The sequence below is a fragment of the Herpailurus yagouaroundi genome, unplaced genomic scaffold (genome assembly GCF_014898765.1).
Source record: "Herpailurus yagouaroundi ecotype Mexico unplaced genomic scaffold, PumYag 246, whole genome shotgun sequence".
In the NCBI taxonomy this organism is placed as follows: Eukaryota; Metazoa; Chordata; class Mammalia; order Carnivora; family Felidae; genus Herpailurus; species Herpailurus yagouaroundi.
The window spans coordinates 11,564,710-11,577,593 of NW_024412463.1; the positions used below are offsets into that span (position 1 = coordinate 11,564,710).

Consider the following 12,884-nt stretch of genomic DNA (forward strand, 5'->3'; position numbering starts at 1 on the left):
CGCCCCTGGAGGGACCGGAGGCCTGGGCCACTGTGATCCAGGCGGCCGAGGGCGTCTCAAGTCACTGACTTTCAAAGGGCCGTGCCCTGCTTGTGGGCCGGACCCTCCGTGCTGGGTCACCACCCCAGGACACTGGAAGGTGGGCAGGCGGAGGTCAGGGAGGGGCGGCGGCTGTAGGGTTGGGCACAGGGGGCAGGCACCCGCCTCCCTCGGCCTGAGGGCAAAGCGACTCCAGCGGCCCCCTCCCCCCACCCCCCAGAACCTCCCAACACCCGACTCGACTTGGCTTCTTGGAAGAGGCTATTCTTGGGTCTACCCAACAGGTGCCGAGCGTGGAGCTCGAGTCTGCGCTGATGTCAGCCTCCCAAAGTGTTCTGGTCCGATGCCAAGGCTGCCTCCGCCCCTGGCAGGACAGGTGCCCCCTGGGCCCGCGGAGGGCCGGCTTAGCCCTGGCCTGGCTCTGTGCGGAGGGCTCCCCGCTGCGGCTAGCAGCCAGCATCCTGACGCTCCCGACTCAGCCGGGACTAGGGAGGACCGGGGACCCTAACGTGGGGACGGGTATCACCTCCTCTGGGAAGCCCTCCGTGCCTCCACCTCGTCCTGTTCCCACGTCACTGCTGGTTCAGAGCCGGGCTCTCTGGAGGAGGCCTGGGCTGGGTCCGAGCTGGTGCTTGGGTCCGGTTCTGTGCTAGGCCCCTCCTCCGAGGGCCGGCATGGTGACCGCTGACTCACGGAGGAGAGTCAGAGCCCCCGAGAGGCTGGGTGCCCTATCCCAGCACCCCGCAGAGCAGGAGCTCAGGGCAGACTCCGCAAATGTCTCCCGAACGAGGGGACGAGTGAGTGTGCACTCCGCCTCTGTCCGCACGAAGGGAGCGGGGGGGGGGGGGCGCCCTCCGCCGGGGGGCCGGTGCTGCTTCCGGGAGCCCCTGGTTCCCGGGGGGGTCTGGATTCCACCCCCAGCCCGCGCCCCCTCCTCTGGTTTCCCTGCCGAGGAAGGGGCCCTCGGGCCTGGAGGCAGCTGGCACAGGGGCGGGGTCTCGACAGTTCACGAAAGCACAGGGAAGGAACCAGAACGGAGGCCAGCATGGAGGCGGAGGGGTCATGACGGACAGAAGGAAATTTATATTTTTTGGCATTCGACTGCCTCCGCAGTGACATAATCAGAAGGTTTTTACTGACTGGGCAATAAAAAGAGCTCATCACCGAGAAGGCGCGATGCTTCGGCAGAGCTGGCCGCAGGCTTCACAGCCTTGGCGAAGGTCACTCGCGGGGCTCAGAGAGGCTGCCGCGGGGCTGGCAGGGGCCCAGGAGGGAGGCTGGGGTCAGTCCCGGACGGTGGGCGCAGTCCCCCCTCCCGTGTGGCCCCGCTCCTGGGCTGAGGCTGCCCACCCCCGGGGGGCTCCGCCAGCTCCTCCGTCCGTCAGGTGGTCACCCCGGCACCAGTCAGCTGGTTGCCAATGTCGCCTCCTCACATCCAGGCGGGGTCACTTCCCGGGGGAGGGGTCTTGTGAGGACGAGGGTCCCTGTTGAGCCGAGAGGCGGTGGCGGGGGGGGGGGGGGTGGGTGCGACGAGCTGCACAGGCTTCCAGGAAGGGGTTGTGAGGCCGGTGGGCACAGAGGCGGGGAGGGGGCGGGGGTCCCGGCACCCGCCCTCGGATGGAACCGGCAGCGGCAGTCGCGACCCCCGGCTTCACCGTCCCGGGGGCGGGATCGCGCTGCCGCCCAGAGCGCGGAGCAAGGAGCGGGACGTGCGTTACCTGCCGTCTGGGTGAGAAAGCCGGGAGCATGTCCGTCGCGGGGTTTCTGAGCACCGGGCGGGGAGACCCCCGGAGGGGGCGCGGCCACCGCCCGGGGTGGGAGGGCAGAGGAGGGGCACCGGCTGCCCCGGATCGGGCAGAGGTGCCGGCCCCTGTGGCGTGAGCGGCACGCGCCCACATTTTACAGTTTGGGGTTCACTTGGCCTCCGTCTTCGATGCCGTGTAACGAACCACCACACGCCCAGCGGCTTAAAGTGCCATCCGTTTATTATGTCGCAGTTTCTGTGGGGCAGGAGCGCCGCGCGGCGTGGCCGGCTCCTCTGCCCGACCTCGCCGGCTGGGGCTGGCTTCTTTCTGAGGCTCGGGGCTTCTTCCCAGCTCGTTCAGGGCGTCAGCAGCGTTCAGTTCCTTGTGCGTGTAGGACTGAGGCCCTTGTTGTCCGGCTGTGGGCCAGGGGCCACCTGTAGGCCCTTGCCACGTGGCCCCCAAAGGGAGGTCACTACCTTGCCATTGGCTTCCTTCTCTGAGACCATCCGGATGGCATCTTTCCGATGCTGTTCCTTTTAAAGGCTTTGCCTGATTAGGCCAGACCCACCCAGGAGATTGCTCTCATTGATGAACTTGCAGTGGCCTGATTGGTGCCCTAATCTCAGAAGTGATTTCCCTGCGGGCCCTGCCTCTGCTCCAGGGGAGAGGATGACAAGGTGTGTACTCGAGGGGGACGGGATTCTGCCACCAACAGGTGTGTGTGCAAAGGGAGTTGAGGACTCTGAGCCCTCGTTCCCCAGGAGGGAGGGCTGGCCAGGGAAACGAAACGACCTTGCGCTGATGGAGATGGAAGGGTCCCAGAGGCCGCCCTGGGGGACCTCTCAGGCTTTGCTGCCCTCTGACCCCAGAAGGGCTTCCCTGGGATGCTCGGATACTCAGCCCGAGTTCCCAGAAGAGTTTTCTGGTGGGAACCTTAAAGTGTAGCTGGCGGGTCCCCCACATCCAGGGGACATTCAGTGTCTCCGGTCTGCTGTGCCTGTTAAAGCTACTTGAGGACTCAGATTCAATAATTTATCAGGTCACATAATAAATTCAAGGAATATCTCCAAGGTTTTGAGAACCCGAATTTGACTTCCTCCGGAGTTTTACGATCAGGCAAAGGCATCCATCAGGACCGAGCCGAGATCCATTTGTTAAACGGGACAGCTCCCTTCAGGCAGGCTAGTTCTCGATGTCCGCAAACCCGGGATGAGGAAAATCTGTTGTCAAGAAGGCAAAACGTCCTCCAGACATTCCAGGGTGTGGCCACCCCCAGGCTTGGGGCTTCCATTTCTGGCTGCTTAGAAACCGGGGGCGGAGGCAAGCGGGGGTGCTCCAGGGGAAGGAGGGGTGGCAGCCCGGGCAAGAGGCAGCTGTCGGGGTGTGCTCAGGCTGGTGCGTGCAGGTGCACGTTCGGTAGGTTCTGTTCTGGGGACCCAGCCAGGGGGAGCCTTGAGCACGGGCGGCAGGAGGGGTTGCCCTAGGCCAGGCGCTGGGATACCTACCCCCCGGGGGAATGTAGGGTCCGAATCTGAAGGTCAGCGGGGTCCTCACTTCCTAACAAGACCTGCCTGCCGGGCCGGGCGGTGCCCACCCAACTCATGTTAATGAGAGGCAGAGGCAGGAGCTGGACCTGGGGGGCAAGGCAGGGGCAGCCTCTCAGCAGGCAAGCAAAAGCCCGACACACCGTCACCGCCACCACCACCACCGCCGCCATCATCTGAGGTAGGGACTGAGGTGAATCGATGGGGTTCTGGGTGAGATGGAGATTTGTGGGTGGCTGAGGGTCCTGGGGCTGGGCCAGGACCCCTTTGGCCCCGCGGCCCCTGTGTGAGTGGGCAGGCCACTCTAACGCTCCTGAAAAAGTCAGCGATAATGAAAGAGAAGGAAACTACCCTTGGCTTCCGGGGATGGGCTCCTTGTGGAGGGAGCAACCTCTGAGGCTTAAAGGGCTCCATGAGGAAGGGGACATACACTGGCCACAGGCGCCACGGGGGCCCCGCCTGGAGGACTTCTGGGGGAGCCCGGCTGCCTGGCCCTGTGATGGCACCCCGATTTCCCGACCCCCGTGTGCATGACGTGGGTCCTGGGGCAGGGGTGTGGCCACGAGCCCCCTGTGTCTGACCCGGGCCCGGAGGTGGGGGTGTGGCCCGTGGGTGGCTGGCACACCTTTCCCATGGCTGTGGGGCCTGGCCACCCCCTGCAGGGACACTGTCCCCACGCACAGCATTTCCGGAGCACACAGTGACATTTATAAATGCTAGATGCAGGGGACCGGAACCCCCACCCCAAATTAAGCAGAACCCCAGAGAGCACCCGCATTGGCCCTTGAGAAAAGCCGTCTGGGGGCAGCATCTCCACGGTCTCTGCGGTGGGACTCACTTGGCAGCTGATTCCTTGCTCCAAACGGGTTTGGCCCTTTTTTTTTTTTTTTTTTTTTTTTAAAGCACCTTTATGACAATCTCAGAATGGATATTTATAGGGCAAGAATGAGGGAACAGGCTAATTGTGGCTGAGATCCTGTTGGATCAACACCCCTCGGCTTCTGGCGACAGCGTGTGAGAGAGATAAGCCTCGCCCTTCATCCCGGGGCTCCTGGCCGTGCTCCCAGCGCGGACACGAGGAGGAGACCCCCAGGAGAGCTCAGCCAAGCAGGTGGCAGCCTGGTGCTGATGGTCCAAGGCAGTCAGGGGCTCTGGGGACGTTCTTAGGACCCTGCCCTCCGCGTCCTCTACTGCGCCTGCTCTGGGAGCCAGGGGCCTGCCTGCAGGATCCTGTGTGACCAGGAGCCGGGACCCCGGTGGCCCTCGGACATCCGGCAGGGCAGCTGGAACCGTGCACCCCAGGGGCGCCCGGGGTCCGCCTTGGAGAGGAGCGGTCCTCTGAGGTCTCCTCCACCTCCTCAGCTGAGTCCCAGCGAGGGGAGAGGGGCAGGGAACAGGTGCCCCTCAGGCACCACCAGAGTGGGGTGGGAACGGCTGGGACGGCAGGGAGCAGCCGGACATCGGACCCGGGGAGTCCGCTTTGCCAAACGCGGGTCCCGCACCGCTTCCCAGGAGTCTGTGCACAGGAAAGCGAGGCTGGCTCTCCTGGACGGGGTCGCGGCCTCCTTTCCGATAGTGAGGGCGTTCGGAGCTAAGTGCTCCCAGACGTTTCTCCTGCAGGCGATTCTGTTGATGCATCGGGAGAACTTCTGAGGGCTAAGCCGGGTCTCCTTTTGTGCAAAGAGGGGGGTGGGGGGGAGGCCTCCGCCCAGCTCAGAAGAAGAGGAAGGTGTGAGGTGTGGCGAGAAGGTTTCCAGGCCACAGAACAGCCAGACCAAGGGCTTCCTGTCTATTCTCCGCGTCCCTAAGAGCTGGGCCCTCTTCCCACGTGCCGGGCAGAGCAAGGCTCGTGGATGTGCGGGCAGCCTGTGGAGCTGGGCATCGTGTCCCCCTGCCCGCAGTTGCCACCGGGTGATGGGTCATCCGGGCTTCTTCCCAGCCCAAGGGGCCCGCAGCCAGCCGAGCCGGCCCCCACCTGCCGCAGCCCCCTGGCCACCAAGGTGATGTCCATCCTGCTCTGGCCATCCCCAACGTCCCCAAGCTCCAGGGAGAGCAGGTCAGGCCCCCGCCGGGTCTCCCACGGCCTCAGAGGTGTCTGAAGAGGGTCTGGGACCGCCAAGTAATGACCACGATGGGGTGGAGCCCGCAGAAGGGGAGAAATGTGTACAAGCAGGTGGCGGGCCCACCCTAGGGGGTTTCAGGCAGTCCCCCAGTTCTGCTGGGTGACGATGTCTGTCGGTGGAGATGTGCTCCTGTTTGAAAGCTCGTTCTGAGGGCTGCATCCCTGCTGTGGCTGAGTTTTCGCGTTTAAGGTTTTGTAAAATGCAGCCAGTCGGTTAAGTGTCCGACTTCAGCTCGGGTCACGATCTCACAGTTCGTGGGTTTGAGCCCCACATCAGGCTCTGTGCCGACAGCTTGGAGCCTGGAGCTGCTTCGGATTCCGTGTCTCCCTCTCTCTCTGCCCCTCCCTCGATCGCTTACTCTCTCTCTGTCTCTCACACAAAAATAAATAAACGTTAAAAAAGAAGAAAGAAATGGCCCCTGGGCCGTCCCCTCACCCCATCCCCTGCCCAGTCTCCAGGTCTTTGTGCTCAGGAGCCTCCTTCTCCCTAGAAACAGGAATCTGTTTCTTGATCCAGAAAATACTTCCCCGGGGCCTTCTGGGTGCATCTGTGGGGAAGGTCAAGGGTTGCAGGGGGCAGGCTCAGAGGGCCCCATGCCAGCTAAGCTTCCTTCCCTTCTGAGAGGGGTCCATGGGAGTCCTGAAGAGCGGACAGGCTTCAAGGCCGGCACAGCCCTTGTCACCCCCAATGACAGCCTGAGGGGCCAGAGGAGACGGTGAGGGGGGAGAAGTCAGAGTGTTGATCCAGCAGGATCTCAGCCTCAGAGCCCCCGGGGACAGCACCGGCCCGGACCCCCCATCTCCCCTCCTGCCCCGCCTCACCCCTTGGGACTGTCCTCCTCCTGCCCCGGAGCTCGGTGTTGGTGGGGCCGCATCACGGGGCAGGTCCCAGGCCACCCGGTGCGAGCCATCTCCCGAGGCCCCCGGTGCACCGCATGGGCCAGGCCCCCTGAAGTGAACCACGAACCACGCCCCTATGATGGTAAAGCTGTCACCATTCTGGATGCGACATCTCTGGAAACAAATTGCTCTCTGCTGACATCATGGCAATGAAATATAACTTCTTTACGAGCTGTCAGGGAGGGTTTCCCGCTGCCATTATGGCGATGTATGCACATTTGTTTTGCTGTGTGCACACGTGCGTGTGTGTGCGTGTGTCTGTGTGCACGTGTGCGTGTGAGTTGGAGCACCAAGGCCGGGCCCAGTCCGGGGACCATGGTCTCCGATGGCCATGCTGGCTTCGTGCAGCCCCCACACTGGCCCAGGGCACAGGAAGCTGCTGGAAGCCGGGCAGGCTCTGGGTACCTCGCCTCCCTCAAGAGCCGGATGAGCCCTTCCCAGGCTCCCCCTGCTTGTGAGCAGTGCTGACCAATCACCCCTCCCCAGCCCGGTGGTCTTCCTGACCCACAGCAGCCGGTCCTGCTCTCCCAGAGCAACATGTGGGCATCTCTGGGGTCACGGTACCCCTCGACTGCCCCTGGCTCGCTCGTCCTCCGTGCTGGCCCCCTCCCCGTCCAGCTAGGAGGGTCTCCTAGACCGAGGGGCACAGGCAGTGCTGTAACACAGGGCCGCATGCGTTAACACAACACACATTTATTCCCTCACGGGAGGGGCGCTGGGAGAGCCGAAGTGCCCAGCGTGGGGCAGCCCCGACTCCAGGTGCTGGGGGACCATGGGGACACAGGGTGCGGCTGACCCTGGCCTCCACTTACCTTTGTTGTTTTTTTATTGAGGTGAAAATCACGAGACAAAACCCCAGACACTTTAGGGTGAATAGCCAAGCGGCAGTTAGCACACTCACAGTGCTGGGCAGCCTCCCCTCCTCGTTCCAGAACGTTCTCACCCTCTAGAGGAGGCCGGCATCCATTAAGCGGCCAGTCTGCGGGGCATCCCCGCCCCCAGCCCTCCCTGTGCTGTCTGTTCTGGACACTTCGCAGCCGAGGCGTCTTGTTTTCTCACCTCCCCCGTGTCGCAGTCCTTTCTGTGGTCGGATTTACCAACCAGCACACGACAGACGGACAGACAGACGGCAGTCGGGTGGTTTGGGCTCCTGCGCTCGGGGACGCGGTGGGGGTGGGGTGCATCTCAGTCCCTGCCTTCTTTCTTCCGGCCGAGCCCGGGGTGGGTGGGGGGGGGGTCGCAGTTTGCAGGAGCCACAGACCTCGCTCCGCGGTGGCCACTGTTACTGTCCTACATTCTCACCTGTAACATCTCCACGTCCAGTTTTGCCTCGTCTTCGCCGACCCTTGTTATTTTCTGGTTTTCGGCTTTTGTTGGCTTTGCAGCCGTCCCGGTGGGTGAGAGATGGTGTCTCGCCGTGGCTTTGACTTGCTTTTCGCCGATGACACTGAGCATCTCTTCGTAGGCCTGCTGGCCATCCGCACGTCCAGTCCTCCGCCCGTCGCTTTTGTTGGGGGAGCTCCGCTTACCTTAACAGAGGCCATGGCAGGGCGTGTTGGCCACAGTCTGAAAGTACAACCAAATTGTAAAATAAAACCTGGGTTTCGTTTCATTTTACTTAAAGATTTGTGGACAAAATGACCAAAAGCCAAGTCTCCTCAGAGGGACATAGCTGGGGACAAGAGGCACCCAGGCAGGGGTCAGGGGAGCCCCACATCTGACTGTGGCCTGATCCTCCCAGGGCACTGGCCCTGCCTTGCCCCTACTCCCTCCAGACACCCCAGCCTCACCTCTAACCCCAAAACTGAACACACAGTAACATGGTTCTAGCCATGCCTCCCCCCCCCCCCCCCCGCGCCCCCCCACCGCCCCCCACGTGCCTCCCCACCGGCCCCCACGTGCCTCCTCACTGCCCCAGTCTAGTCGCAGATGTATCGAGGACCTGTTGATGGAGTCATTCACTCGTTCACTCATTCATTCCTTCAGTAGATCCCTCTGAGTGCAGAAGACAGGAAGGTGAGGGATAGAACAGTCCTGTCCGGGGGGGCTTTTCTTGAACTAACGCCGCAGCACTGACCCTGCCCCCACCCCACTGAGGCTTCCTGCAGGGGCTCGGCCTCATCACGCCCACGGGCCATGGCCCCACTTGACCCATGGGGAAGCTGAGTCTCGGGGAGTCAGGGAGTGGCCTCTCCGGCCCCCACCCCCCCCACCGTGGCGCCCTCCCGCACCTCACGGGGCCACCTGGCGGGGCCTCAGGGACGCCGCACCCCTCTGTCTCCCCAGGGCGGGCTGCACACCAGGGCCGCCCCCCCACCCGCCTCCCACCCCGGCCCGCGCCCCCAGGGATGGCGCTCCAGGAAAAGCTCTCAGTCAGAAGCCACTGCTCCCGGGGGCGCTCCCGGCTCCATTACTGTCGTCCGAGCTTCCAGGAAACGGCTCGTCTCCAGTGGCCCCTCCGCCCTCCGCTCAGCTCGACGGGCGAGAGGCCCCGCGGCCCAGAAACCGCACGGCTTCCAGCCGCCCGGATGCCAGAGGCCCCTCCCCGGGGACTCCTCACCCCCAGGCGGGCCCCTGGGGACCTCCTCTGGGGTCTGCAGCAGCCTCTGCGCAGGGGTGTCCTTCCTCACGCCCGCTCAGGGCCTCCTGCTCCGGCGGGGACAGGCCATTTTCCAGGCCCTCCCGTCGGGGCTGAGCCCCGCGCCCACTCTCGCCTCCCCTCTGCGACACCCCCCTTCTCGCTCCCGGGAGAGCGCCCGGTCCTCCTGGGGTCCGCTTGCCTGACCGCCCTCCACGCCGCGACAGAGCTGGAGGGCAGGCTCTTCCAGAGCCGGCCAGAACCTCGGTGCCTCTCCCCGCTGCACGTGGCGCCGTGGGTCCGAGTGGCAGCCGAGGTGGCCTGGGGCTCCTGACGGCCCAGCCAGCCCCGCCGTCACCCCTGCGCCAGGGCAGCGCCACCATCGGCCCACCTGCCCGCCCTTGCTGTCCTGGGCGGGCCAGGCTTGGGTGCCCCTCTGGGCCCCTGTTCAGCCTCCACAGGAGCCTCCCTGACCTCTCACCTACATGGCCACCCAGGCCCCACCCATCCCTCCCCCAAACCCTCCCTCCCAGAGCCCCTCAGCACGCAGCATCGTGAACAGGCTTATTTGACTCCACACCCCTGCCGTCCGTGCCCAGCACAGCTGTTCGGATGTGGCTACTGAAACCAAAATTAATTAAATCAAATCAAATCCAAGGTTGGGGTCGGTTGCACGAGCCCCGTTTCGAGACCTCAGCAGCCACAAGCGCCAGGTGGCCCCGTTTGGTGAGGGCAGTGCACCTGCCTGTGCTGGAACGTTCCCCTAGATGGTGCGTGGCCCGGCCCCCGTGGCCCCGGCGGGTGCCAGGCGGGCCCCTGGGCTCTTGTTGATGAACGAAGGAGGGAGGCGGACTGTGGGGCTTGCTGGCCGCTGCTGGGTTCATCCGCACCCACCGAGGGGCAACACCTGCCACCTTCCACGTGTCTCCAACATGTGGCGGTCTCCCTGGGGTGGGGGTTCCATCAGCATCCGACGCAGAGGGCACCGGGTCGGTCTTGACCCTCCGGGCAAGGGGCTCTGGAGGACAGCGGGGGGCCACTGCCCAGCGCCGCCCCCGCCCTGGGACCTCGGGCGAGTCTGCTCCCTCTGACCTGCTCCTACCTTCTCGCCAAGTGGGGATGACAGGAGGCCCGCCTCTTAGCGATGCTTTGAAGATCCGCGCATAATCCACACAGAAGTTTCCGGAATACCTGGAGATGCCGGTGTTGTGGATAAATGAATAGAGTGCCCTGTCATCTGGCTTTGTCCTTGAGACCTTGGGGACCCCTGGGCACCGGCCACCCAACCAGCCTTTCTTCCAGGGGGAGGCAGCCCTTGTGTGTGCATGCCGGGCTGCCATCGGGAGGGTGACTATCTGGGTGGTTTATGGTGGGGTCTCTTCCACGCACTCTCCCCGCCCCCATCGCCTTGGACTGTCTTTGCTGTCATTTTCGCCACCCTCCCTCGCCCACCTAGGGCCCTGGCTGCCTTGACCTCCTTGGCCAAGCTCTATGACGCCCTCCTGTCCCCACCCCTGCCCACCGAGGGGACAGGGGCATGTGCAGGGGCACTGCAGACACCCCCTCACTGTCGGGGGGCCAAACGGCTGCTTTCAGAAAAGCACTTCGACCAAAGCTTGAAACCTCTCAGGGTCCCCACCTCCCCTGGGTGCACGAACCCAGGCCCCCTCAGCTGGGGTTGCAGGCCTGTGAGCAGGGCCCGACTGCCCCCCCCAGTGGGCCCCCCGGGGGGGCCCCCAGACGCGCAGAGTTTTGGGGGGGCCCCCCCCCCCCCCCCCCCGCCGCTGCCTGACACCCCCCACCCCATGCCGTTGCCCAATCTCCTGGGCCTGCGTGGCCACTGCTTGCCAGCATGTCCCTCCCTGCCCGCCCCTGTCCCTATGTGGGGGTCCTCGCAGACCCTCCCCGTGGCACCCCTGCCCCCAGGCTGGGGCCCTGCAGCTCTGGGCCTATGGGAGTCTGCCCCGAGAAGTGTGGACACCCCTTCCCCACGCCCGCAGCCGGGCCAGGCCTTCAAGGCACAGGAGGCAGGGAGGTCTGTGACATGGCTTTTCTGGGACAATAGAACATCTTGCTGCCTGCACTCTAGTGGCCAGGACTCCACAGACAGTGAAGCTAGCAGCCCTCTGCACCCCGTGTGGGCCCTGCCCCCCACCTTCAGGGAAGTGGGTCCGTCCGGCGTCCTGGGGGCCCCGGGGAGACGAGGCCCACGCGGCTCACACGGCTGTGGGGGACAGTTGGCCTCCGCGTCCGGGCCCCGTGGGGACAGGCCCCTGCAGGCCGTGCCCAGCACATGCCCATTACATCATTGTGGCACGGACCCAGGATGGGGGTGCTCTGAGCGTAGCCAGAGTGTGCACGAGGATCTCCCACTAGCGCGTGCCCCCCGGTTGCGGGCCTGGGGTACCCGGCGGTGAGCTGGGTGGCCTGGCTTTCTGTCCAAGGTGACCTGTGGTCCTCATCACTCAGAGCTGGCTTGGGAGCCTCCGGAAACCCCGGTGGCTCTGTCATCACCTGACCTGGCCCCCAATTCTGGCCAGAAGGGCACCAAGTGAGACCCTGGGTGGCCTGGGTGGGGCCCCGTCCCCAGAGGCCAAGAGCGGGGTGGAGGCGGCCGGCCTCCCCGCCTGGGTCTCCCCCGGGCACCCCCGGAACGGGCTGTGTGGCCCGGGAGGCCACTGCTCCTGCTGCAAGAGGGCCCCTCTGTCCTGGGCTGGGCTAAAAATAGCAGGGGGGGGGGGGGGGCGGGGGGGCGGGGACCGCCGGTGGGAGGCCCGTGGGGAGGGGCCGGAGGGGGCCGAGGACGGCAGCTCGGGGCCCAGGACCGGCCGTCAATGGCGCTGGTGCTCCCACCCTGTTCCCGGTGGCCGGCCAGCCGAGGCCCAGCTGACAGGCTATTTTTTCCCCTGCTTGACTAAATATGGTCAGGGAGCACAGCCCGAGGGGGCCACTTGGCCGGGGCCGCGTGTTTGGGATGCTTGGCCGGGTATATAAGGACTGCAAAGGTGAGGCGGGCTCCTGACCCGAGGGGGGCCCCCATGCCCGCTCCGGCCCCTCGGGTCAGCCCTCTCCTCCCATCCCCTCCCCTCCCCCGCCTGCGGGAGGCTCGGCGGAGGGCCGTGTGCATGTGCGAGCCTGCACACCCACGGGACCGTCCCCTTTTGTTCCGCCCTGACCTCTACCTGGCGCTGACCCCGGCTGGGGGTGCGGGAGCGTCTGCAGACACAGCCCAGCGCGGGGAGGGCTCAAGGTGCAGGGGCTCGAGGTGGCTCCTCCGTAACTCTGCATCGCCCGCCAGTCCTGCGCCTCTGGTCCCTCCCTCCCTCCCTCTCTCTCTCCCTCTCTCCTCTCAAGATCTCCCTTCCAGCTAAGTCCGCGCGGCCGCGGGAGGGCGGGGGGGAGGGCCGGTGCGGGGGGGGGTGCGTGGTGTCTTCTTTCCCTGTGCCTGGGCCCGCCCCCCCCCCCCGCCCCCCAAGTGCGGACGCATCGGGAGCTCTGGCCTCCCCCACCCCTGCATTTGCGATTGGCTCCGGGAGAAGGTGGATGGTGCCGCCACGGCTGCAGCATCTCCCTGGGAGCCACGCGGGCGCATCGTACCGGGAGCCGCGACCCTGCGCCCGCTGCCGCTGCCGCCAGCCCGGCCGGAGGGGCTCCGCGGTGAGTCCTGCTCGGCCGGCCCGGACGGCCCCACAAACTTGCCGGCCGCCGCGGTGGGGGTGTGCCTGCCGGTGGGTGGGAGCCGGGGCGGCGGGCCGCGTGGTTCCAGCGGGGGCGCTTTGGAGTTTTCTCCTGGCTCGCGGCTCCGTCCGCATTTGGAAAACTGCAGAGCCAGCAGCCAGCAGGCCGGGAGGGCGCGTCCAACCGGGATGCACGAACTTTGACATGCGGGCATTTTGCAAGGAAGCAGCTGCCTCCAGATGCCCGGGGTGGACGGGGGTCCTGGTGCCGGGGTGGGG

General features: G+C 65.3%; 1 protein-coding gene and 1 long non-coding RNA gene across 8 annotated transcripts in view; one reads left to right on the forward strand and one right to left on the reverse strand.

Annotated features, from left to right (window-relative positions):
* Nucleotides 1–7,027: 7,027 nt before the first annotated feature.
* Nucleotides 7,028–12,857, reverse strand: LOC121020013 (uncharacterized). Of its 7 annotated transcripts, none has more exons than XM_040459855.1 (5): nucleotides 12,526–12,857; nucleotides 10,031–10,119; nucleotides 9,674–9,874; nucleotides 8,253–8,345; nucleotides 7,028–7,916 (listed from the first exon to the last, which is right to left on the reverse strand). In XM_040459855.1, exons 1-4 carry the CDS (start codon nucleotides 12,810–12,812, stop codon nucleotides 8,317–8,319), a joined length of 606 nt encoding a protein of 201 aa, XP_040315789.1. In that variant the 5' UTR covers nucleotides 12,813–12,857; the 3' UTR covers nucleotides 7,028–7,916; nucleotides 8,253–8,316. The 7 variants fall into 7 exon arrangements, 2 of the variants coding, with proteins under 2 accessions (XP_040315789.1, XP_040315790.1); XM_040459856.1 differs by having other exon boundaries at nucleotides 9,670–9,874; XR_005785881.1 differs by lacking the exons at nucleotides 7,028–7,916; nucleotides 12,526–12,857 and adding an exon at nucleotides 12,111–12,300 and having other exon boundaries at nucleotides 9,670–9,874.
* The window catches only part of LOC121020014 (uncharacterized), a 14,784-nt gene continuing 14,202 nt past the window's right edge, over nucleotides 12,303–12,884 (forward strand). Inside the window, exon 1 of the long non-coding RNA XR_005785885.1 lies at nucleotides 12,303–12,585. This is a non-coding gene — a long non-coding RNA (uncharacterized LOC121020014). The remainder of the gene's footprint in view (nucleotides 12,586–12,884) is intronic.

Coding starts and splice junctions, on each gene's coding strand:
- LOC121020013 (XM_040459855.1), bottom strand. CDS start 12,812: ATGTCAAAGTTCGTGCATCCCGGTTGGACGCGCCCTCCCGGCCTGCTG. Junction 10,120..12,525: donor GCGCAGGGTCGCGGCTCCCG/GTACGATGCGCC, acceptor CGGCATCTCCAG/GTATTCCGGAAACTTCTGTG. Junction 9,875..10,030: donor CATCCCCACTTGGCGAGAAG/GTAGGAGCAGGT, acceptor CCCCCACCCCAG/GGAGACCGCCACATGTTGGA.